This window comes from Zonotrichia leucophrys, chromosome 1A (assembly GCF_028769735.1).
Source record: "Zonotrichia leucophrys gambelii isolate GWCS_2022_RI chromosome 1A, RI_Zleu_2.0, whole genome shotgun sequence".
NCBI lineage: Eukaryota > Metazoa > Chordata > Aves > Passeriformes > Passerellidae > Zonotrichia > Zonotrichia leucophrys.
The window spans coordinates 57,683,909-57,710,807 of record NC_088170.1 but is presented as its reverse complement, the minus strand read 5'-3'; the positions used below and the strand labels follow the sequence as shown (position 1 = coordinate 57,710,807).

The window sequence follows — 26,899 nt, the reverse complement described above, 5'->3', positions numbered from 1 at the left end:
AAAATAAAAGTTAGGACAAAAAAGCACCAACATTTTTCAGCTGTGGAACTGTCAGAGAAAAAAGATACCTGTTGATCTCGCTGGTCAGTGAAACACATAGACATCTGGTAGAAAATGACTGTGTCAAATGATTCATTTACCAGCAGCTTTGCAAAACAAGGTGACAAACCAAGAATTGCCAAGATTGCATGAAATCCCTAAGAACACAATGAGAACATTGAAAGAAGTACAGTGTTAAAAAGTGTTACTTTAAAACAGGTCATGCAACAAAAAAAAATTAAAGCACAAATTTTGTCTTATCTCTAAACATGGAATAGTTAACAAATAGGAAAAGTCTGGGAGAGAAGGCAACAATAGCAGGTGTCTCTGTTTATATAGCTGTAGTTTCATGCTTATTTAGCTGATCCACTTAAACAGATATTAACTGACACTTTGAAAAGTCAAATATGCAACATTATATCTGGCAACATCCTGCCTGGCAGTGACAAATGTACTTGTGATTTCCTGAAAATGTAAAGAGGAAACAATCTCCTTCTAACGACATGGAATGAAGATACATCCCCTGTTCCAGTGTGCTGCTCTGTAATCGCTGAATTTTAAAAGAACTATTAGACTAAATGAAAAAAATAACAGGTGCATCTAATAACTAAGAAGAAATACAAAATTATCCCATGATTCTGCAAGTAAAGTTCACCCAGAAGGATGAACTGGGTAAATTATGGACTCCGTCCAAACCCAATTGAAACTAAATCACTTAAAGTAACTTCCTTATTCCAGCATACTGTTTTTATTTCTCTCTATTTTGGTTGCTAAGCTAAATGTGGAAAGGCCAGGCAAAAAACAGCAGCAGAGAAGGGAGACTGTATTTGCAATATTTTCATATTCATGTGAAAGAGAAGTATAGAAACTCTCACAGAAAGCTGATGTCACATGCACATTCTATCCCACTAGAAAAATGAAACTGGTAACAAACAGGGAAAACTTCTGAAGCAGAGGAAACAGAACTTTACACAAGGATTAAATGTGTGTTTACAGACAAAGAACTCTCCTTCCATATACAGATGTGGCTCCAAAGTCTGATAGTATTCCAGTAATATATTTTCTTAAATACAGTATTCCTACACTAAGTTTATTCCTGGTGACAAGGCTGGGAACTGTTATCTTCTATGACTTCTCAAAGAAGGGCAATCAGCACTCTAATGATGGTTACTTCATGAAATGGTTACAGATTGACAGAATGATGGATCATGACTGAGAAATTTGTTCTAGTTTGCAGATCTCATAAGTTTTAGATAAACATTTAACCTATGCTTACACATTCTGGATTGAATATATGCTTGCAAGAAAACCATCTCTACAACAAATGTCCCAGTTTAATTACAAAGGTTTATACTAAACTAGTAACTTCAATAAAATCAAAATCAAGCAAGTAAAATAAGGAATTATACTTAAATATAACATATTAAAATAATTCTTTATGGTTTTGAGTTTTGATTTCATCTTCATAGACAGAAATGACACATACATGCATCTGGATTTCAGTGACTTCTTTAAATCGTCGCAGGGTAGAAACCAGAACTGCTGACAGGACGTGCATGGTTGCAATGCACAAACTCCTCCGTGTGATCAAAGAGCGCAGAAGACTCAAACCCAAACACTGTATGTCTAGAAGAAAAAGAAATATTTTTCAGACACTGATAATTCAGACATTCTGATGGAATAAGCCCATGATTGAAGAAGTCTTTCAGTAAAATTCCAGAAAGTACTTGCACAAGTTATTACAGGACCTGGCACAACTGCAGTGTGAGTGAATCTGAGGGCTATGCAACACTGCAGCCTCCTCTTGCCATGCAACCAAAATCACATCCAGCACTAAAGAGAGCAGCAGGTCTGGTACAAACCCTCCTACCATGCCATCTCATTCTGCTGACAAAACACCTTCCCTACCTTGCTCATCTGGATACATCTGTAGGGTGTGAAGCACAGTGTCAGTAGCTCCTTGCTGGGTTAAAATTTCCAGTGCACCTGTGCACTCAGCTACAGAACCAAGCAGTTTTAATCCACACTTCTGAATGCTAGGATTTCCAATAAACTAATGGAGAAAAGAAGATAAAATCAGATCAAGATTGTTTTGCTTACAATGGCAACAGAGGAGTTGCTTGTTCTTAAAGCTGCTCTGTAATAACAAGTGAATGCTGTTCTTAAGTGAAGTTACAGCTCATGTGATAATAAATAACAGTTATCACAATTCCAAAAAGATTTTCTTATCAAACATCAGTTTCAGCTGCTCCTAACTTGCCCAGATTTTAATCTTTGATTCTGAAAATATTCCCTAGCTACTCTTCTGATGAAAAATTGGATTTTTCCCCCTCAAATTCTCATTGATAAATTTACACCATTTTTGTAGGTCAAGCAGAGGGAGAAAATCTACTTCCTTTGTGGTTGAAAAGGAAATAATACAGGGTTTGCTTTTTGGTTTTGTTTTTTTTTTGATAACTGGAAAAAGTGATGCTGGCAACTGAAAAATATTAAAAGAAAAAGATATGAAGCAACATACCTATTATCATCCCCCTCCTTGTGATGGAGGAAACCTAGATGAGGGCCTAGATCTGTGTCACAGCCATCACAAATCTGCAAAATTACTTCAATGGAGTCATGTCCATCTCTTCCTCCTTATTCTGTCTCTAGTTTTTAATTAAATGTGTGAATTTCTAGCCCTTCTGCCTGATATTGTAATACCCCAAACCACAAACCAGCTGCATTGGAAAATGCAATCAGGATGATCACAAAATATTGAAGACCTTCTGGAGCAAAAATTATTTTACCTCCTTTGTTAACTTCTCTATCTGATACCTTCAGGTCAAGATGTCCTTTAGACACTCTAGAACTATTTCACTGATACATTACTTGCTCTGACTTCTATAGTAAGAGACATAAATTTCCATCACTGAATCTGTTTGGCAAGCTTAAAATTCCTGAGAGGGACTTCTAAAAATATAGGAATTACTACATTTTGATTGTGTTCATGTGAACCTTCAAAACCTTGTAGAGATTGGATTCTTCTGAAGGCCATGAAGAATTCCAATCACTAGGATTTGAGGTTAATTTGCTGTGCAAAGTTCCCAGTTCCCAAAGTTCCCAGTGTTTCCTTTGCATAGACTGAGTCTGCTTCAGCCTTTCATTTTTCAGCTTCTCCTTCAAGGTACTGTGATCATTCTATTTTACAGGGGCAGGGAAAAGTTGAACAGTGAAAAGAAAAAGACAACTCAGTTTTATGTCCACTCAGCTGAGGTGTAGGTATGAGGACACTTTTCATATATACACTAGTCTGTTTTAAGAAAATAGAAATACCAAATAAACTGCACCCTTGAAAAAAACCCTACCTTTTATTTATTTTTTTTTTAATAAATATCCTTTGGAATTACTGTATAAAGAATCATCTAATACACTCCAGAAAAGAAAGTAAGAAGAAACTCTAAAATATTCATGAAACTTGGGAGTTAAGATTAACTATATTAAATCAGTAGGAAAATCAATGCAGAACTAAAATGTACAAATGATTCACTGCTTCAAGTGTAAAATAATGACAAAATCCATTAGAATAAAGCTTTAACTATACCCTGTTCAAAGCATTAAGCACCAATGAATGAGTCCCCTCCAACAGACACTGGCTTTTAATGACTTTTCCTGTAAGTGCAAAAGCAGCATCTCCCACATCTCTGGAAGAACCATTCTGGTGTTCATTCTTTGTACCTGCAACAATGGAAAACAGCCTTCCTCAGAACAGCAGAATTCATATTCTCCCCCATCAACCCAATAATAGAATCTAACAATCAAATGAACTCAGAGAACATATTCCAGATCTCATGGTACTTCCAGAACACTGTATTGCAGAGACTGGAATCTCTCCAGATTCACATTTTAATATGAGTACACTGTGCTTGAAAGGAAAATTTCACCACATATTTGCTCACTGCTTACTAGGAAAATACAAAACCATGCCAAAGAATCTTTCTAAGGTACACTGCAATCTATTATTTTTTTTTTTGAGCTATGGAGTTCCCTGATACCTACTTCAGAATGCCTCTTCCTTCTGGTAAGGAGACACCATAAAGAAGCTATAAAGTATCTGCTCTTGCTCACTTGGCAGCACACCATAGGGCAAATTTTACACACAGATGACATTAAGTGGAATGTGAGCATATACAAAAAAAAAACCCAGAGAAAACCAGTCTTTCAAATTAACCACTGTAGCATTTGGCACTTGCAGTCAAGTGACACTACAGAAAGTACCCAGAGATCCTTTCAAAGTCACTTCAGCATACATATTTATTGTGATTATTATTTTTCCCATGAATTACTTTTTTATTCCCTAATTAACCTTCAAGTTCCAACATCCAGTTGGTGCTCTCTGTTATTGATTACACTTTAGAAGGGCCTCACTTCCAGGATACTGGCAAACAAACGTGCCTTGCCTCCATGTTAGAACACATATATCAAATCTAAATCTTGCTCTTCATTGAAAAAAGAGGAAAGTATTAGGATTAGAACTCAAATAATAGAAGTAAACTGAAAAACTGCAATCAGTCTGCATATTGATCAGGTCACTACTTTCAGAGTTATTAGTTTGGTAAATGTTCAGCTCAAACTGCTGAGAGATACTTGCAAAAAGTTGCTCTGAAAAAAAAATCAGTACCCATGTCTGTACTCCTACACTCAATATCAGAGGAAAAAAGCAAGATTTATAGCAGTACATTGACAAAAAGAGTTAAAACTTTTCCAAAATTCTACTAAAGCCATAAAATTAATAAAGATAATTTTTCTACTCTCTGGATTGCTGATAAAGAGGTTTTTTTCAGAAAGGAATTTATAACTAAACTAGCCAGTTTGGTTTCTCCTTTTTGATAGAAAGTAGTATATAACTGTATATTTTACATCTTTAAATATATAGATCACTATCCAGTTTTTATGTTCCTTCCAAGAGACACTAACAAAACAATTGCATTTTGTGGTACAACAATGTTCATGTCACTATCATGATTTGCTCTCACCTAAAGGGCATTGATGATGCAAACCACAATGACACTGACAGCTCCACACTCATTCCCTGAGTTCCTTAGAAGGAATGGAGCTAACTCTTCACTGATGAAATCAAGGGGAAATCAGTAGTGATCAGTTTGGTCTGTTACCTTCAATACCTCAAATACTTCCTCCATCTCGTATGTTCCTAAAGACTTACACCTGTTCTCTGCTATGTACAGAACAGCAATAATTTTTTGAAGTCCCATTAAAGGCTGTCTCATTAGATAAAAAAGACTAAAACCCAGCTATCTGATTCTATTTTCTGATTTGGTGTATGCCTTTGGATGACTTACTGGGCATCATGAAGTGTAAAAGGACTCGAAGTGCTTCCAGTTGTACAGAGAGTGATTTTTCATGTTTCCTCATGGCTTTTACAACTTCTGATACTGCTACTGTCATTACATCCAGATGAGGGAAACTGAAAGTATTGTTCATAAAATAAATAAAAACAATGCATTTCCAAATTTTACATGTATTTGTCCTTAATTAACACTGTGTGATAACCCTTTGGAACACTATAAATCTGAAACATTAATTAAACTGTGGTACTTTTCTTCATCATAGCAAACTATTTTCATGCCATTCCATTAATTCAGTCTATGTAAATAATTGCATCCTAGCCAACAAGAAATTAATATTAACAAAATGCTATTTTAATAATCAGAGGTAATTTTGTGGCAAATTTCTTATCTCACTGCAATTAAACGTGGCTAACAGAAGGGGAGACCACTCAGTGATTGTCTATTTGAATCCCACTGCTCAAGAACCATGAAGGGAAGAACATGCAGCTCCCTACACACACCCCACTTGGGCATTTGACTACAGGGCTTACCAAATTCCATGTCTTAAACAGGGAATTTGGTCAGTCTGTGGTCAATTGCACTACCAGCCAACAACCAAAATGTAATCACTCTTGGCACAGAACCTCAAAACTCTTCACCATGAAAATGGACATGCATTTCTAATTTTATTACCTTCCTTCGAAAACATGATTCAGAATCCTGCAGGCACTTTCAACCATTTCAGGAGAATGTGGATGTTTCCTCATTATATCCAAAACATTCATATGTATGCCTTTTGCCAGTAGTGTCTTCCTAATATTTACTAAAATACAAAATAGCAAGCATCCTATAAGTAAATCTTTCTTTCTGTGTAATTCTCAAGCACAAGTGGTTTTCCTCCTTTTTTTTTTTCCCAATGTTTTCGCCTCTTCAAACAGACATTATAGCATAAATTAAAATGGGAAACAATTTGAGCTGAAGCTGACTTATGTTTGCATAGCTTAATAAAACACCTTATCATTTCTGACTGTCTCATAAGTTTCTATACATCTGCTATTTTTACTTAGGTAAAGTTAACATATGGGAAGAAGAATGTATAACCTCACTCATATTTCCAGAAAAGTTTATTCTTAAACTTTTTCCTTGTATTTGAATTCTGTGATCATGTAGGAAAGCTAGAGCTTAAAACTTAAAAAAAACCTTCTAACTTCCAAAATGAAACTTAAAAAATGAACCTATATTTATTAATTCTCTTTATTTTGTTAATTCACTTCTTGCAAATTCAAATATCCAAGCACACATTGTAGCTATAACTGCAATTAATAAAAATTACAACATTATTAAAATTATCATAGTAACTACCATCAAATCTTGTTATTACCAGTTCAGTACATCCATTTCAGATGGTTAGTTCAAACAATACTGCATTATATCAGAAGGTTTTACTAAGCTTCTTTTTGTCTATCATTTATGCTGTAAGCACATCCATTCAGGGGGAAAACAAAAATAATAATAATTTAAAAAAAAAGAAGAAGAAAAACTTGCTTTAGACTTCCAGAAGGAACCAGAGGCCCACTTGTCAGTAACATGTTATGAAAGTTCCTGGTATATGACAATAGTATGCATACATTTATGAGATCCATTTCTCAGTATAGGTAAGATATTGATCTCATAAATAATTATAAAACCTTTTCTGTGTTAGGTTTTATGTACTTGGATGGCTCAGTAAACTGGTGATAAAACAATGCTTTCTCACCTAGAGAATGGTAATTAACTGCTAGGATTTTTCTTCCTATCTAGCCAGTGGTTTTCAATGTGCAGTCTGCAAACCACTTGAGGTCCATAACCATTTCAAAGGATTCTGTGAAAGTTATCTAATAAAAGCAGGCCAACTGTCAGTAGGCTTAAATACTCTACTCAGGGGTCCACATCTCCACTGAAAAAATTTTGAGGGGGTCTGCAAATTGAAAAAAGTTAGGAAACCATGTTAGGGACACAATCAGGAGTAAAGCAATCTTGTAAACTGTCATGCACATGCTTAACTTTCTACACAATTTGATCCACTGAAGTCAAAAGGACTGTGTTAAGCAAGAAGGTGATACTTGTTGGGCTGTGGTCCTTATTAATGTGATTTTTCAACAAATGTTGCTCTTGACGAAATTCAAACATGTGATAAGTATTTAAACAAGCATACAAAGAGAGCACAGTTTTTTTCATGTCTCCTGCTCCAAAAAGTAGCAATTGCAACACATAATGTGCAGAGAGCTTTTCATTTCCTCATATTTTTTGATACTAGCCAACAGTAACTTTTTCAAAGCAAGGAACAAACTTCCTACTTATCACAACAACATAATATTCTAATCACAGGGAGTACTGAATTCACTCAACAGTACACTAAATTCTCTTTAATATTTTTGCAAAAACTTTCTGCTGAACAAGAAAGAAAAGATGATTAAAGTCCCTTACCATTTTGTTGTGACAAAATTGCCAAGGTGCTAGCAGCTGCCTGAAACACTTCTTTTGAAGAGGAGTGCATCAGCATGGAGAGCATCACTGCTCTGTCTATTGGGAACCTTTCAGAGAGAAACAAATCACTGCACATTGACTGTATTACAGCAGTTACTTCAGAACTGCAGTTCAGTTTCTTAAAGAGGCATTACATAACATAATGAAAATTTCACGTGATTTTCAGGTGATTGCTCTTGGTCTCTAATATGTTTCCAGAGCAACAGCTGACAGAAAACCCTTTCTAACCTATGCAATTTTGTCTAGTCTGAGTGTCACTGAATTCCTTGGAACCATGCTTTCCAGGCTTACAAAAATTGAGTGACCAAAACTTTAAGGAACTCTGAGAAACAGTTTAAGTAAAATGCAAATTTGTGTGTTATCCATGCCCAGTAGATTTTCCCTAATGAGGCAGCATTCCCTCTATAACGCTTTTTCATCTGTTTTGTGGGAAAATGAGCACTGCTTTTCTATGCTATCTTAATCTTGTCTGTTTTCCCAATTCTTACATTCTTTATCCCTATTGCAACTGAAGACAAAATTCCTCATGAACTGTAAAAATTAGCTTTAATAGGCTGTGTTCTGACACTTTAGGAAAACACTAGTAGATTTTCCTGAGTCAAGGTTAGCACGCTTTGGAAGAAACTTTCCCAGGTGTGGTTGATCATCATGCATTTAATCTACTATAAAATTAAACATAATTGAAAAGTGAAACACCAAATGGCTTAACAACAGGCACTCATTTTTTTTTTTCATTTCCAAAAATCCAGTTTAAGACAACACTGACTGATTATCTCCATCTCCAATCTTCTCATGAAGGTTGCGTTGATACAGAAACAGATTTTTCAAAGCCCAGCACGCAGCCTCCTAAATATAAACCAAAACAAACAGATTAAGAAAATATACCTCTAGAAGATTAACAACATATGAAAAAACTTAAATAGTTTGACTGCTTTTCAGTTCACAAAAGAGGTACAAGGCACTTTATGTAGAAATAGAACAAAATGTACACTGTAACTGAGTGTACATAGCTCAGATAGGCCCAAGATACAAACATGTGTGACAGCGTCATTATTCGATTTGCACTCTGACATCTATTTTATTACAAGATTAATTCTCCTGCTGATGGGCCTGTGTTTGGCTGTTTGATACAAAAGAGGTATGTAAACAACAATCTTTGCATGGCCAAAGTTTCAGGTTTATATCAGCCTCATCTTAACTACCTACATTTGACCTGAAGAAGTAAAACCTCTTAACACGAACAAAGAAAGGCAAGAAAGGTAAGATTTATTCTAAATCTAACCCAGACATTACAGCCTTTTTTTTTGTCTGTGGATAGAGATTAGAAAAGCATGTTTCTAAACATTTTATTTAATACATAATACAGTATTTCCATATTCCCATCACCCATAATTTCTCACCAGCACATCTGTATTTTTTCGGTGCAGTTCTAATGCTCTGTAACATGCTTCCAACCAGCAGAACTTTTCTTCCTCCTCCTCTTCTTTTCTTTCCTCTAAGTCCCGGTTTAAGAATATTGTTTCAGCTGGAAATATAAAATATTTACAATAAATTCTTACTGTGAAAACAAAACACCTCTGTCTTAACCTTTCTGTAGTCATGCATGCACTCACACTGGCAATGTGTGAAAATCAGTGGGAAGATAAGCCTTTTCTGGGAAGGGAGAAATCTTTTGCTATAAACTTTGAGACAGACTTGTGGACTTGAAAAATGTCTTCAAGGTTATAAAGGGAGTGAAAAACTAAAGTGTAGTGTAGTAAATGTCACAGAGTTACAGATCAGTCTAGGCTTTGGCTCTGAAAAGACCTCTGCATGTACCTGTTTTTGTTGCATATTTATGTACAGAACACCACAGACATAAAATGTAACTGTGAATCATTTGCATGGAAACACTTATTACAGAGCCATCTACACTCTGAAGCAATGCTGTTTAAAACAAATGCAAATAGCAGTTGCTAAGAGAGAAATAGCTCAGAAAGTGCAACAGAATTTGAAAAATGAACTATTCTACCTGTGATTTTCAGCAATTAAGGGAGAGAAAGAGATATCAACACTGAGGCATAATATCTGAGGCATAATGGAATGTCTACTGGTATCTAATCTTTGCTATTTTGGGGCCTCTTAAACAGCATTTCTACTGACTTTTATATGGAACAATTACTAAAGGACAAAGAGGATCAGATTCTTAACTTTTTCCTACTAGCTAACGAATTTCTGTCTGAACTGTACTCAAGGAAAAGTTTACATCTTTTAATTGATTTCAGAACTCAAGCACAAGCACTGATTTGCTGCTATCAACTGCCACAGTACAAGTACTGCCATACCTGGCAAACACAATGTCAAATCAGTGTTGTTATCACTGGAGACTTTATGTTAAGAAGGGATTATCCAAAATTTGTCTATGAATAAACAGTTTGCTCTGTTTGCTCTGTTCAGATCTGTCAACATAACTTACCAGCTCTGAACACGGCGCTGATGTTGGGCATATGATATGAACACAGATTTATCATAGTGAAACAGCAAACTGCAATCATGTAGGAAATCCAGCTTTGTTGAAGCTGTCCTGCCTGAGGCTTTTGTGTTAAAGAAATGGAGTTTGAAATTATTACAGGAAATTACTAGAGTGAAAAAATTAACAAGTAGACAAAGATTTACTCACTTAGAAGAGCTAAACAACTGAGAGCTGCAGCTTGTAACTTTGCATTTTCAGGATATGTTGTAACAGCCTTCACAATGACTTCTGGAACCTTATGTAATACAAGGATATTGAAAAAATTTCCTGAAACCAGATAAGATATCAAATTAATACAAACACATATCTAGAGCTTTACATGCATTTAACATAAATTTCCCAGCACACAATGCACAAACTTTGTAACAAATGCTGTTTTTCTTACTACGGGGCTTGACATCAAAATTTTATTTGTGGAAAGAAGAGGTTAAGGATAAAAAATAGTCGGGATCTGCATTCTTTGTGGGCCTTTTTGAATTTTTTTTACAAGAGGCAGAAGTTTAATGCAAAATGAAACACACACTGTCATCAACATAAGAAAAATACAATTGGTGTATCACTTGCAGACTTCTTGCCCAGAAGCAAATTCAGTCCTGGTCCTGAATTCCTGCAATGATTTGATTTATTCTCTGACACAAGTAATTTAACCCTAGTTTACTCTCTGGTTTTGCCCTCCTCATTAAATAAATCAAGGCCAGCATTACAAATATAGAATAGAGTCCTTCTGGAACAGAAGATGATAATAAATATATTTAAAGCATAACAATTATTCTAAGTTGTACAGCATTTTGTACTACAGGCTGAATATGAGCCACTCTCTAAAAAACAAGCAAACTCAGATAACTTCCTTGTGTGGAAGTAATATGCAGAAAATAACAGACCATCAGTCTGTCAAATATGGTTTGATAGCTATGACTTCTACTTTGATATTCAATTTCATTTAAATCTTGATAAGCAAAATGAGAATCAGAGTGGTAATGTGAAATATCAGTTGTGTGGTTATGTTATATCAGCATCACTGTTTCTTAACATATTTTAATGGAAAAGGTATGTTTGTGTAAATGCATTACTTACCTAAAGAAATTAATAAACCTAGGCTAAGTGATGAGTGGTTCTGTTGGACTTGGGCTGGCCAAAGAGGTATCAGGGAGTTAAAATTCCAAAGACAGTCAAATCTAGGACAGCCATTACCAGATTAGCAAGAAAGCATGATGGTGATTTTTGAAGCTAGTACATGCTAACTTTACCATTTCACTGCCAGTTATCATGGATTTAGGAAGACAGTGTCCATCAGAATAATCTGGGAAACAACACTTCCAGACTATTTCCAGGAGCACCTAACAATTTTACATTTGTTCCCCTAATTGCATGGTGCTGTGAACACCTGTTCCATAACTCTACTAAAGCAGCTCTTTATTTAAGGATGAAGGACTCAAAGAAGAAATGGATCTTGTGGCTGCTTTTCTGCCACTCTTCATTGTTGGTCAGCACAAACTCATGGCAAACATCTGATTGAAGCCAGGCTGGTTGCACTCACAGCAAGATCGAGGCCTCTCAACCAAGCTTCTGTGTCCCCACAAGTGCTTGGTTTCCCTGCCTATCTTCAGTTAGCCTTGCACAGCAAACTGTTCAAGGTCAGCATCACCTCTTGCCAAAAAAACACTGCAATTACCACCTCAGCAGCCACATTTCCTTAAAAATCTCATCTGGCTTTCTGAAGGGGAATGGGAAATTGCTCCAGGTTGCACTTAGGTCTGATCTGTATTTTCTGCCATATCTGCATGAAGAAGTGAAAACAGATGGTGAAAGGATGGGATCAACTTTATTATGGGGAGTCATGCACTGGTACCAGCATCTGCAGCAGCTTCACACCACCACCTGCAAAAATTGGGAAGTCTAACTCTTGATGAAGAAGAACCAGCCATGGAGTGAGAGCTGCTCAGGCAGCTGCTCACAGTGGGCTTGCATGCAGCAGGGGGACAAACATGTTTATTTTCATTTGAACTTCCTATTATGTGGTTCTTGGCAAGTGCTCAAATAGATTTATTAGTCACAAGTGTGAGAACAGAGCTGCTAAGAGGCACAACTTTTTGCCACTGACATAATTTCTCATGATGTGACACCAGCCCATTTTAACACAGACTGCTGAAGTACTTTTGCTCAAGTCAAGGCAAATCCAGAACCCAGTGATTCATTCACTGCTGCAGCACAGGGGGGCCCCAAGACAGGCATCATCACTGTCAGGAATGCAGCACAGGTCTCTGAAGATAAATGCACTGCAAGGAGGAAAGCTAGAGTTTTACAGAATACTTTTCAACTAATTCTGTAGCACCAGTTGTTTCTTACACATTCACCCTGGCACTACAAAACATGAAATCTCTAAGTAATTTTCTTCTTTTCTACAGTAACTTTATAAAGAATCAGACCCATTGATTTTCCATTTTTCTGTTGTGCTTCTCACCCTTTTTTGTCTCATACTTCCCGCTAACTTGAGTCTTTTATGGCAGCTGCTCATTGTTACATTTAGCCCATAAGGACACCACAGGGACTGTGGTCAGGGTCACCATTAGACACAAGGATCCATGCACCACCCTGACGATTACTGGAATAGCAGTTGCTGTCTGTAAACACTCCCAGTTAACTCCAACTCTTACACAGTCAGAGTAAGCTGACTTTACATAAACAACTTTGTGAACTTACCCAATGTAAGCTTGTGCAACAAACAGCAACTCACTTCCTGAAGTGGTTCACTGCTGGGGAAACTTTTCATCATTTCCACTATAACATTGTAGCAGCGAACATTTCCCGACATGAGCACTTCAACATTGCTGGCTGAAGAAAGAAACAGAAACAAAAACTGCTTCTTAAAACAGAGGGGAAAAAAAGCTGACTGGATTCTAAATCAGACTTTAGCTAAATAGATGTATTTAGGGAACTGTGACTATACTGCAATTTTTACCTTGCATCTTGAAAGAAAGATGGCTTTATTTCTTGATATGGTTATAAAATGATGATGCACATTTGGAAACTATTCATTAAAACAATGCTTTCTCACCTAGAGAATGGTAATTGACTGCTAGGATTTTTCTTCCTATCTAGCCAATGGTTTTCAATGTGCAGTCAAAATTCAGATTAACATTTCTGGTTTTTTCCCATTCTGTATCAGGCCACATAACAGAAACCTCCTCCCAAACTAATCTTAGGTAGCTTTTTTCTTAAATGTGAACAAGCTGTTTTATAAATACTATAGCAATGTTATAAATGGTGTTTCTAACTTAAATGTGAACAAGCACACATTTTACAGTATTTCAGGAATATTCCCAGGGGCATAAAATTAAGAAAAAAATTTAGAATTTTTTTCCTCTAAAATTTATTCTGTAGTAATTTATTTGATTTAATCATGTATTTTTGAGTTTTCCTTCTTTTTTAGGGGGCAAGTTAGGAAGTTATTATTCTCATATGAATTAGTTCTACCGTAGACCTGTTGTTCAGTACCTGAGGGTACTGAAATTTTCATCTAATGTTCCTGCAATATTTTGAAAGCCATTGCACACCCTGTATTTCACAGAATTGCAGAAGATTGACATAGGAAGGAACAGCTAAAAGGTCACTGTGTCCAACCCACATGTTCAAGCAGCAACTTGTCCAGATGGCTTCTGAGTATTTCCAAGGATAGAAACTTCACAGCCCCTCCAAGAAAACCGTGCCAGAGCTTGGCCACTCTCACCCTGTTTGTGTTTTATTACTCAGGCCAGATACAGAAACCAATAGGACAATCATGTGACCCTATACAAAGACAGAATGTATCCATTCCAGCTGAGGACAGAGTGATCCTACATACAGTGATTTCAGGCAAAACAGCATCATGGTAGTTAAAACACAGTGTATGAAAGCATCCTTGTAGTATTTCTATGAAGGGTATGAGACAGAATATGAACCCAAGAAATCTTGGCCAAAATCCTGGCCCAAAGGAATGAAAGGGAGTCCTGTCACCAGCTCCAAGGGAGTTTGCATTACTCTGCTGAGGTCTATAAATTTTCTTAATTGCTCTTTCAACAGCTTGGCTTCCCTGATTACAACATAAGAGAAATATTCACAACTATAGTATTAAAGATAATCACCCTTTTTAAAAGAGCAGCAAATCTTTAAAATAATACATCTCTAAATAATAAATCATGACAACCTACTGGATGAAAAAGCAAGCTCTGAGTGGGAAGTATTTCTGAAGCACTCTCTTTGATAGTGAAGGAAGGAACCTTTCACAATGCTTTAATAGGACAGCCATTTATCATGTCATTCTCAACTGAAAACACACATTCCACAAAACAGTATTGCATAATTCCACAGCAAGTTATGATTTCAAAGGTGATACTTATGAATATAGTAAAATAGTCAGATGATTCCAAAATTGATCACTACAGAGATGGCATAATGAAGTGCATGTTGAAATCTGCAAGATCCAAGCAATGGCACAGCTGCAGCAAGTCACCATGTCCCAGAACAAGGTAGAGAAAAAGAGGTGGAACAGATCTCGTTTAATCTTAACCACCAAAACTTGGTCATCCAGGTTCTCTCAACAACTGATGATGAGATCTGAGCACTCTGTATGGAGACTCATCCCAGCTGGTTTAGGGTTAGGTAAATTTCCTCTGGAGGTGACTGTTCCTCCAAGCCTGGCTGGCTCCCTGTGCCTGCCATTCAGATGGGTAACATTCTGTGATCCACCACTCCACTTTGGAGGACAGTCAGCAGCAAAGCATTTTTCTCATGCCACAAATACTACTGAGATTAAAGAGTTCTTGTACATCCTTATCCTACAATTTCTTATAACCCAAGTGCAAGTATGTATTCATGAAGGAAGGCATAGTGAGGTACTCATTCAGAATAGAGACTTGAACTTCAGGTTAAGGGGAGACATTTGCTACGGGATAAGTTACAGTGTGTACCTAACACTGAGTTATCTTCTCCATAGTGGTCTCAAAGGAATATATCTTGTTGAGTTCTTGAGAGATGTCACCAACCAAGAGTATGAATACCAGCTTTGCACACTCATATGCAAGTAGTCTCTGTTCCTCTGGCTGTTTTCAATCTTTTATATTAGAAATGAGACTATTAAATGCCTGCTTTAGAGCAGGTCTTTTTCATGCCTTCTCTTTGTATAACTATTTACTGTTTTGAAAAGGACTTAAAATCTGGCATCCTCCTCCTTAGAAAACAGCAGTAACTTTTGGGCTAGGGTAAAATTATTTCTGACTCAAGGAATACTAAGCTTTTTAAATACTAACTAGAAGAGCAAGAATTTTAAGAAACAGGAACTAGATAGCTTGGAGTTTGATAAAATGCAGGACACTTCAGTCTAGTTCTTGTTCAGTGGGCATTGATGGGGCCAGCACAGTTCCTATAGAGCCAGACAGGATGTACAAGCAAGGCTTTGTAAGTAAACACACTTGCAGGAGGTACAACATTATGCACCTCATGAAAGACACAGAGAGCAGAACCCTGCTCTGTGCTTCCCCAAATTTGTCAGCAGGAAGCTGACAAAACCTGCCTCTGTGTCAACAAGATCAGATTGCTGTCAACAAATTGACCCCAATCATCACACACATTTGTCAGGACCTGATTTTGCACAGAACAGGGACTGCTGCTGCTGGAAGACAAGAGCTAACAAAGACATTTTCCTCCAGTCTTACTGCACCAACACCTGAGGACACTGTAAGACACCACATGCACAGTGCTACCACTGCTCACCACTGCAGCCACCACTGAATGACCACAGCAGGAGCCTGAACTCAGATGTTTTTTCCCAGGCCTGGCCATTGAATTTGTACAATTAGATTTTGCCAAGAATATTCTTTACCTGTGACCCAAACTCACTGCAGATTTATTTAGTCAATAAATATATCTTATTTTTCAAGTAATAAAAGATGACAGGACAGGGTCTTGAAACTTAAGTCTCTACAACCATGATAAACATCTTTGCTACCACTTAGTCCAAGTGGAAGTATCTTTCTGTTAGGAAAGATTTATGCTTCAGTGGTTAAATATAATAAATAGCCCATTTTAAAAAAAAGGGTACTTCCCAAAGAAAACAGGAAGATGATTTGTCTGGCAACTCCCAACCAGTTCTCACTGATTTTCTGCAATCACACAAAGATTACTTTTTACAATTACAGAAAGCAAGAGCTGATGCACACTGTGGGAGAAATAGAATTGAAAATAACTTCTAATACTTACGTGGACCAGCCAAGGAATGTAATGAATAAAGTGCAGGAAGGATCACCTCTTCTTTCTCTGGAAACTCTTTGAAAACTTTCAGTATGATCATATGATCTTTGCTTTCAACAAATTCAGTCAGCTGCTCTTCTGGAACTAAAATGAAAGGCAAGAGATACAGTATGTTTTGAGGAAATAATTCTTATCCTGGTGCATCATGAGAAAAGACAACTGTTTTTATCAAGTTTCCTTGTATTTATTCTCTGTGTTTCACAGAAAGTAAAGTATACTGTCCATACACATAATCTTCCATGATTATGGCTTTTTAAACTAAAAACTGAGCTACTTTATAAACACCTTCTTCTAGCTTACACTTTATGTAATTGAGTTCTGACTTTTAAATGCTACCTTGTGAATCTGTATTTTAGAAGTCTTTTAGCCTTTTTCACAGAATGCTAGTCCAAACCAAGTTTCCACAGATAGTCCAAACCAAGACAGTTTATAAGTGAGGGAAAAGCTAAGCATACAGTGGGGAAAAAAAATTAGGGAATGCCATTTTGCATACTCTGATTTGATTTAATTTTTCTTTTAAATTTTTTTTATAATGGACTTTTTTTCCATAAAACCACATTTAATAAAATCCTACCCAATGGCTTAAGGTTTTTCCCTTCCTGGCCTCTGTTATTCATACTGACATAACTATGTGGCTGTGCAATGACACAGGAAAGGGAACTGACCCAGGATGAGAAAGGGCACCTCTTAAATTTCACAAGCAGAATTGTTTTCTGAATCTTGTTAAAGACAAGGTTATGCAAAGATCCACATAACAAAAACTGACAAGGTGGCTCAGAGGTAGAGAAAACAAGGCAGGAGCATCCTAGGAACCAGTCACATTGGTGCTGCCATCAAGATGCAGCCAGATCTGCAAAAATCTGGCACTTACAAAAAACATGCACAGAAAACATAAGTAGTTCAGACTGTTATAGAGACTGAAGAGAAAATATAGCAGGGCAAAAGTATTTAGGGACAGGAAGAGGAAAAGGAACAGAGAAGATAATTCCAAGCACACATGTGGAAGAAAGACTTAAAGAAGCAAGAGAGAATGGTGCCAAAAAGAGCCAATCTGAAGAACTGAAGATTATCTTTGAAGCAAAGGAGTACAGCAGAGTGATAGCATTTCTCAATATTTATTTTGAATCAAGAAACTCAATTCAAAGCAAGGGGACTACAACAAGGGGACTTCTGGCTGTAACATGCACAAATCCTGACGTTTCTGCAAAAATTCAATACATGGTGACTTCATTTTTCAGAATAAATGGGAATATTGTATGGACACATGATCACCTTCTAGCATTAGAGCAAAAAGAAGAACAAAGTATTTTTCTAAAGTACAAGCATTTTGTTTGATTTTAGAACTGTTCACGTTACTAAAATTTACCAGTCTTAAATACATAATCCTGTTTTTGAGAATTAAAATCAAATGTCACTATTCTTTATTCCAGTTACTGACTAACATTAAATCCCATATTTTCAGTTAATTTTGGACTTAGAAATGAAGGGACATTTTTATTTTTTAAAAGATGTCATATTCATTGTTCTAATTTATAGAATTTGTGAAATTTCTTGGAAAGTCTGCTTTGTGCTAGCTCATTTAAGAACAGCCATAATTCACAAACCAATCTGGAATGCATAAATTCATTTATTGCCTTTAAATTAAAATCAGTCATCCCTCCCAATCTATACATTTTTCTAACATCATAAAATACAAGATAAAATACCTTTCTCAAAAAGTTTGTGTAATGCTTTACATCCATGCTGCTGGATCTCTTCATTTTTAGGGAAGGTGTGCATGGCATTAAACACCAAGGAAAACACATCCACCTCTTCTTCCAAGAGCAGGAAAGCAATTATGTCTGAACAGCAGAAGAGATTACATGTTGCACTGATTATTTCTCAATATTTTCATTGAAACACCATAAAATCCAAAATTCTTTAATATTGTCCTCAAAGTTTACTCTGACAGTTCAAATCCAGTTTTGTGTAACCATGACAAAGTTTTCTCTTAAGGCAGCATTTTACAATAGTACTGATGTTCTAAAACTTTACCACCAAAAGACAGTTCATACCTACCTGGTTAAAAAAAGGTTCAAAATAGCACTCTTATTATTTTGTATACAAGTACAAATGACAAGTGACTTCATGGAGTAAAACAGAAAGAAAAATCCAGTCTGCCATGTACAATCACACACTTGGTATCAGCTCTGTGTTTTAAAGACTTAGATGAAATAGGAAAGTAAAGTACACAATACCTGACATGAGGAGTAGATTTAATGCTTTTAGTCCTATTACTGAAAGATTTACATTTCCTTTGTGGACTGTAAGCATTTTAAGAATCTGCCTAAAAATTCAAGACAAAGAAAAGGGAAAAAAGAGTTATAGCTAAAGGAATATTGATACACACAAATTTTTATCAAACATTTACTTTGAAAACAGAAGTAGTTATAAAAACTAGGAAAACATTAAAAAGCTCTCAAATAATTTTTAAAAAACCTTTTATTTCAGTTTCTATTTTTTCAAGTTACCAATGAAGTAATATTAGAACTTCAACTATGATCATAGTTCATTAAAATACTGATGTACAACTCATCCAATTTACTTTTTAGTCAGTTATATGAATTATTTCTGCAGGGACATTCAGGAGGTGGTTACCCTGCAGAGTACCAGTCTGATTATTAGAGTGCTCTCTAATATTCACTACAGACTGATGACAGCACAGCACTGCTCTGCCTGCAGCAAGAGCTCAGTTGCACTGCACAACCAAGGCAGCAGTTTCCCAGCTGAAGAACTTGAACAGCATCTTGATGAATTCTATCCTATGTTTCAGCCCTACAGCACTTACATGATGCTGGACAAACCACTAAAAAGAAACATTTCCTAGACTGCCAGTTGCACTCTGTGCACCTTCTGTAATCTGCTCTGACTTGTTAAACAGAGAGCCAAACAATGCCAAGTACTGCAAAATTCAGGTCATGTATCAAACTGGGCACAGAAAAATCAGTAGATATTTTCAACATACTTTACTCAAATTACAATCTGTAAAATAATGACTAAAAATCTGTAACACCTCTTAAAAAAATAAATTAAAAGCATTGATATCACACTAAATGAAGCCTATATCAAAATCGGGGGTGGGGGTGAAGTGTAATTAAAAACTAAATTAAAATGTATAGACTTAACACACAAAAAACTAAAGAAACTTTATTTTTTTTACTTTTCCTTACTTTAGAGAGCTTGATTCAGCAATTTTAATAATATTCAAATGTGAATCTTTGCATATATAATATCTAATAAAAATAGACTGTGCAGTAGTTTGTAATACTTCAGTTGATATTCTTGACCTGTGTTGAAAAACATAAGCAGCAGTTGAAGTTTCATCCAAATTTCATACTCCAGCTCTGGCAGTGATGTTGTTTTCCTTGCTGAAGCCTAAATTTATAAGGGGGGATGAATCACTGTTTTCCCTTCCTACTATGATGCTGCCAGTTTCCTCTGTTGTAGCACTAGTGTTGTAGCTATGATGACCAAAGTAGACATGGGAGGCAAAATATGATGAGAGGTATAACATCAGTTACAGGCATAACACCCACTTTCCAAATTTACTTTCAGAAAATTCCCTCCCATGTATCCTCCCATTTCAAGTATAACCTAGAAGGATGTAAACCTTTCTAACTTCTTATGCTGTAGGAAAGTTTAACCTAAGAGATTACAAAGCATCTCATGAAGTCTATTTAAGCTTGTGGAAAGAATGCAAATACACTGAAGGAAATTCTCTTTCTCTTGTGAGAAACAGTGACAGCAACTATTTAATTATTCATTACACTGTCTGTCAAAAACACCTAAATCAACAGCAAACTACCATTTGTAAACATAACTGTAGTGAAGTCAAGTTGGATCATAGCCAAAAGACAAAAGAAAGAAATGCTTTTTCTAGTTTAATACTCCTATTCTCTCAAAATAGTTACACACACAGAAGGGAAAATCTCCTGATTAAAAAATGACCTTTTCTTCTCTATTGTAACTGTTTCCTGCCTTGCTGTAAACAGCATGTATTGGTTATGGTGTTGATTCACACAATACAACCCGTGCTCAAGGAACATGAGACATAATTTAGCTGGCTTGTTCTGCCTTTGGCACTGACAGAAATGGCCTGAGCCCACTCCTCCACTCAGCCTCTCCACAGCAAGGAAAACTGTCACCATGTCAGACAGGGATACACAGCTGGCTAAAATGATGGCACTGAGAAGGAATCATGTACAGCAGTGCTATCATCAGATCTTCAGTGAAGTTTGAGTTTGAAAAGGATGCTTTGTTAACTGCATACACTGTGTGGGTGCTGAGGAGGCTGTAGGAAAGATCAGTCCCAGAAAGTAATTTTTCTGGGACCTGAGAATGAGCAGCAGTATCTCCAGCTCTCAGGATAACTTGCAGTCAATTAACAAGCCAAAGAAATTGTAGCCAGCATGTGCAACTTCAGCTCAGTTACTTCTTGCTCATGAAAACAACCCAAATCACTTTTGCAAATGCACCAAAAGACCTGATGTAATAACTTTATATATTTCATTGCACATATATGTTGCCAAAATGACCAAGCATTCTGGCAGACTCTGTATACAAAATACTTACTGGTGAACACCCAGTACTTCCCAGTCCTTCCCAACATCCTTAGGAGCTATGTTTTGTAGAGTACTTGGACAAATTTCTATTAATTTACAAAGAAGTGACCAGCCCATCTGTAAAACAAAAATGCAGCTATTTTAGAATAGATATTCTGCTTGGAACTTCTATATTGTATTCTAATATCCTTGGCTTTTGCAAGACAGCTGTTCTGTTACCTAGCTAAATCAGTAAGGGAAAATTAATTAACACAAGACAAATGGCATGGAAAGTTAAAAGAGGGAAGTAAAACATATGCTAATGATTCTGATTGCATTGCTTTCAGGAACACATCACTCTCAATCTGCTTCAGCACTGCTTGAGGATAAAGGGCACACAATTAAATGAGTTGCTGACAGACAAAGATATAATGTGATCCATAGCATTTTATCATTGGTCAGGGAAAACCCCTGCACTACTGCAGGTGTATTTTAATGAAAAATGTGTGTTTTCGTAAGAACTTGCAATTTAATTGCAAATTGTAAGGATAAAGTATAGGTTTTTAAAGGCCTTCAATGCTTTAAATGGGGATTAGATACATAAACAATTACTACACCTTTCACATTCTTGCCATCAACCCTCAGTAGTGTGTGCTTTCAGAATGTAATGAAGGCAGTAGAAGTTTTGAGATCATAAGGAGTGAAAGACAACTAAACCCAATGCATTTGTTCTTAATAACTACCTGTTTCATCCAATGCAAATTTTTTGACTTTCAACCATCTGTAAATAATGCCAAAAGCTAAAAATGCTCCTCTTTGATCTTCTGTATTGGAGAAATCTGCTCTCCTATGAATTTTTACAGGCTGATATGACTGAATAGGCGGCAGTGAGGAAGCAGTAAGCAAAATCTGTACAAAGAAACAACTGATGAAAGAAAATCCCTCTGTATTGAAAGAAAAGTAGTGAACTGTGAAATGTCAAAAGTCAAGATGAGGCAGATTTTACAGAAAGGAATTTGAATAAGGCATGTGAGTTTCCTTGAGCCTATAAGTAAATAAAAAGGTGGAAGCAGGTCTCTGTGCTTTAAGAATAGAGTCAAGGCAGAAGAAAAAGTGTCACAAAGACTCCATAGATAACTGGATCATTTTTTCACAGAAGAGTTATGTAAAGCAAAGAGGTCAAGATGGGACAGCCAACAAAAGGAATGTAAATGGCTACCTCCAGAGAGCTTAACTGCAAAGTTCATATAAAGTGCATGATCCCTAACCCTGCAATCAGTAATACTAGAGACATGGAATTACAAGCCTGGTAGTGTAGAGTCACCCACAGGAACAGCATAAGCTTGAATTTAGAGAGCTTTCCTGACAGCTTTGTAGAGTGTGCAAAGGTGATGCAGCTCCCTGGGGACCAGAATTCCACTTCTGTCTTTCACATACTGGGTTGCAGTGTGAGCACAGCCCATATCTGCAGTAATTTTGTTTCTGTTTCAGTTTAGATTTGAAGAAACAAACATTTTAAGCCAATGTCTGCAGACTGAGCTTGACTATGAGCCAGTTTCCATACACTTTTCCTTGGACAGCAAGCTGCCCTGCATGAGACTACAAATCACTTACTGTGGACATTCAGGGTGGTCTGTGGAACTGAGTCCTAACTAAATGCAGGTACAAAATGTAGGTCTTAGTAACCATCGGTCCAAGATGAAGATAGAAAATTCTTTAATTTTCCATATTCCAAGCAAAATAGAGTTTATTGGTGTCAAATTTAAAAAACTTTGTAGAGGTGACTATCAATTGATAAACTGCTTATTCCTTAGAAAACATTTTATTTTCGAAGCCCCACTTTATAAGACCATCCTAACTGCTCTTATAAAATTGGATTGTTAGGACTCCAAGTATTGACAAACATTTTTCAGAACTGTGGATCCAGAGAAGACCAATGGAAACATCTGACCTACTGATATGTGGTCTATTCTACATTAAAACCACAGCCTGAGGTAACAAAGAGCTTTTTAGGTGTTTGAAGATTAAGTAAGAAAGCAAGGGTCTTTTAAAAAACAGAAATCCTAAAGGTTACAAGGAAGGGAAATAAAGCAAAAGAAGATGTCCTTATAAAGACTTAGACAGGTCCCTATATACAGAAGCAGTTGGTAGGAGCAATGAAACTCATTTTTAAATCTGACCCTTTTTGTTGCTAGCATGCAATTAATTTATATTACATTGGGTCCCACCCATGTAAGACAAAGCTCTGCTGACTGCTCTTTACTCAAGTGCACTCATATTCTGCTCTAGAGTTTCTAAGCTGTTCCAATCATTGCCAGAGAAACTGCAGAAAACTATCCTATTTACTTAAAGATATATATTTTACTTACAGGAACTACTGGCTTTCCACACCAGTACCTTCCTGTTGCTGAAGGAGCTTGCAGGGTTTATGCCTGCAGTCTGACCTGGGCCAGACTTGCAATATTGATGTACTAAATTAACCCTGTACAAGTTAGTGGAACAGCATCCAGGGTTCCAACATCAACCCACAATGCTTTGTAACCAGTTAAGGTGGGGAGTGAAGAAAATTCTCACTTCAGGTATGTCTCTGACTGTGTTTATTCTCTTGTGTGAGTCTATTTTTTTTTTAAATACCAAAAGTAAAAGAAGGATGATTAATTATTCATTCAACAAAAAAATCATTAGAAGTGCTAAGAGACTGCACTGAAATCAGGACCTCATTACTTCACCACCGCTGTAAAGTGAGAATTTATTCACAAAGATTACAAAGAAATAGCAGTGAATGAAGCAAGAAGACAGAGACCTACTTACATAGTGTGAATGTTTGTAAACATCAGAACTGAATGTGAAAGAAGAGCTGCCCAAGACATTTTATGAGGAATGGGATTTGAGCTTTGCACTAGCTATGAAATTCCCCCTGCAACACAACATAGTAATGCAAAGGAGGTCCAGAACTTCTGAACTGAAACACTGTATGACTGCAAATGTAGGCAGGTAGAAGATTAAAATTAATTTTAAAATTCTTCATTAGAATAAAGTATTTTAAGAGAGCTAAAATGAAAGTTAATCACTGTCTTCTTTATGTAATTCTGAGAGTCATGTGCTATCATTTCACATCTACTTCTTGTTATGATTGATGTTTTACTTCCAAGTTTAGGCTTCTGGGCAGAGGTTTTATAAACTAATGAGCTTTATCTTGAAAAAAACTGCTGCTTCATATTCATACTGCTAATAATTAAAAAAAAAGGCATCAATTGAGTTGCACAGAAATCTGGAGCTTATAAACATCCTCTATGCATAGCATAGTCAGATATTAATATATGCCTGCCAGGAAGAAGCTGGTTTGTATGACAAGTCTGGCAGCTGTACCATAAGTATAACATCAAATTGTCCAAGTGCCACACCTAGTCCAAATGGGCCAACGTTAAATTACAGGAGCAGGTAGGCAGAACCTTAAATTGCAGAACTTACCCCTAGCTAAAATATTTCCCCCATCTTTAAAAACGTTTGCTAGCACAAGTCTCAAGGATATGGCTACACATATACGAATTCAGAGTATAAAATCGTGCTTTTCAGAAGTTTGTCTAACCATGGCAAAATTCAATATGGACATGTCAAAATTATATTAGATAACACTGGTAATTTAGAACCCTACATTACACAGCATTCACATGGCTTAATTCTTATTTCCTATTTCGCCTCCTTCTGCCGGTAAAAACAGCGACGCAGCCAGTGGCGTCTGCAATAAGTTGGAACGCTTGGTCCCTTTAAATGCCAGCGGTGACAGCGCCCTTTTACAGCACAGAGCACTTCACGAAGCGGCCCAGGAGACACACTGCATGTTAAGGAGAAATCAACAAGCGGAACAAGAACTTTTATCCCGGGAAGGGCCCGGCGCTCGCTCATCCCGCGGAGCGCAGCCGGAGCGGGGCAGCGGCCCCGGCCCCGGCCCCTGACCTGCTGCACGCCCGCCGCTCCCGGGTACAGATCCACCACCAGCAGCAGGGGCACGTGGACGTTTTTGCCGCTGAAGAGCCGGGGAGCTGTGAGGGGACAGAGAGCGACAGAGAGACCGCGTTAGCGACCGGCGGCGGGCGGGACAGGGCAAGGCAGGGCAGGGCTGGGCAGGGCGCTCACCGCTCTGCCGGGCCGCCAGCTCCAGCAGGTCGCTCAGGGTCTGCACCAGCGTCTCCAGCCGCTTCCTCTCCTGGACGTTCTGCAGCCGGACGACCAGCTTCCTCAGGGCTTGTTCCTCCCCCGCCACCGCCTCTCCCTCCTCGGGGCCGCCGCTGGCCATGACCGAGCCGCTGCCCTCGCTGTGCCCATCCGCCGGTCGGCGGGACGAGCGCAGGGCTGGGCTGGGCTGGGCGGTGCGGGCCCGTCCCGCTGCTGCAGCCCCGCAGTGCCGCCGCCCGGCCGCCGTCACCCGGCCCTGCCGAGCCGCCCCTGCCGCGGCCTCCGGCCCCTCCCACGGCGCCGCTCCATGGACACGGCCAAGGACCGGCCCCGCGGGCGGCCCCCGGTAACCTCTGGGAAACGCCCGAGGGCCCCGCGCAAGCGCCCGGCAAGCAGAACGGACCCGCGGGCAGCTCCCCCTCACAGTGATTGACGAGAGAGCCGCCCAATGGAGCTGCCGAGCCGGACCGGGTCCGCCCAGCAGCGCCGCTCTGTAAACACCGGGCAAGGGGGGATGTGGAACGGGTGGGTTGGATGGGTTTTGGTGAGGGAAAGGATTTGTGGTCCTGTGGGATACCTGCACTGGGGTAGTCTGTTCCTGAAAGTCTCTACCCTGTGGAAGGGTGTGGAGCGGAGCCTGGGAAGAAGGGAGGGGTGAGGTGAAGGTGTTTTAAGACTTCATTTCCATCTCTAATTGCCCTACTCTAATTTGTTTGGCAATAAACTAATTTCCCCCAGCTGAGTCTGTTTTGCCTGTAATGGTGATTGGTGAGTGATCTCTTCCTGTTCTTATCTTGACCCGTGAGCCTTTTACAATGTTTTCTCTCCCTCCTCTAGATAAGAACGTGAGTTAGCGAGTGGCTTTGCTGAGAAGCTGGTGCCCAGTGAGGTTAACCCACCACAGTCCTTTTTGGCCCCCACCACTTTACTCTTGCCTGACACCACAGATGCCTGAAATTTTCAGTGTGTATCTTCTGTGAACCTTGATAGTAACTATTGTGTAGTTGAAGTCTCTCTGCTTGTTCTGGCTCACAGCTGGCTCAAAGTCCTGGATCACTCTTAGTTCCTTCAGTAAATAACTTGTTGCAATTATAGATTCCTGAGCTAAGACAGCTTGAGCCTGAGTTAATGTTTCCTCTTCTTTCCACTTATGTTGGCAAAGAATAAAAAGCTGTGCTAGTGTTTCTGAGGTTCCTGAAGAAATACAGGAACTAACTTCTAGGGATCAGGTGTCTCAAACCCTGATCTTCCAACATGTCTCCCAAGGCTCATTGCTCTGCAGGGAGCAGTTCACTGGAGTGCTGGTTGGAGGCAATGCCAGCTTCTGCTAAGTCTCTGGAAGTCTGGTAGAGTTTGGCAAAAGTCTTCTGAAGCATATTAATTACTTAGATAAGAGGAGAATGGAAAGAATGAGGTAATCTTGGTAAGCATCTCTATTGTAGTTTTCCAGGATTTTT

At 38.0% G+C, this 26,899-nt stretch overlaps 1 protein-coding gene across 4 annotated transcripts in view; it reads right to left on the bottom strand.

Annotated features, from left to right (window-relative positions):
- Positions 1-26,172, bottom strand: part of LRRK2 (leucine rich repeat kinase 2) — a 62,099-nt gene extending 35,927 nt beyond the window's left edge. The window contains exons 1-18 of one of the 4 annotated variants that reach the window (XM_064702821.1): positions 26,020-26,172; positions 25,404-25,482; positions 25,224-25,309; positions 21,298-21,404; positions 18,924-19,012; positions 18,393-18,527; positions 16,636-16,770; positions 13,102-13,233; positions 10,549-10,668; positions 9,290-9,414; positions 8,656-8,735; positions 7,830-7,936; positions 6,057-6,186; positions 5,376-5,500; positions 3,620-3,753; positions 1,948-2,092; positions 1,526-1,665; positions 69-197 (exon numbers count right to left, since the gene is read on the bottom strand). In XM_064702821.1, the coding sequence (XP_064558891.1) occupies positions 69-197; positions 1,526-1,665; positions 1,948-2,092; positions 3,620-3,753; positions 5,376-5,500; positions 6,057-6,186; positions 7,830-7,936; positions 8,656-8,735; positions 9,290-9,414; positions 10,549-10,668; positions 13,102-13,233; positions 16,636-16,770; positions 18,393-18,527; positions 18,924-19,012; positions 21,298-21,404 (1,833 nt within the window). In that variant the 5' untranslated portion in view covers positions 25,224-25,309; positions 25,404-25,482; positions 26,020-26,172. Of the gene's footprint in view, positions 1-68; positions 198-1,525; positions 1,666-1,947; positions 2,093-3,619; positions 3,754-5,375; positions 5,501-6,056; positions 6,187-7,119; positions 7,281-7,829; positions 7,937-8,655; positions 8,736-9,289; positions 9,415-10,548; positions 10,669-13,101; positions 13,234-16,635; positions 16,771-18,392; positions 18,528-18,923; positions 19,013-21,297; positions 21,405-25,223; positions 25,310-25,403; positions 25,988-26,019 lie in introns of those variants that run through there. The other 3 variants (XM_064702820.1, XM_064702819.1, XM_064702822.1) reach the window with 3 other exon arrangements.
- Positions 26,173-26,899: the final 727 nt, after the last annotated feature.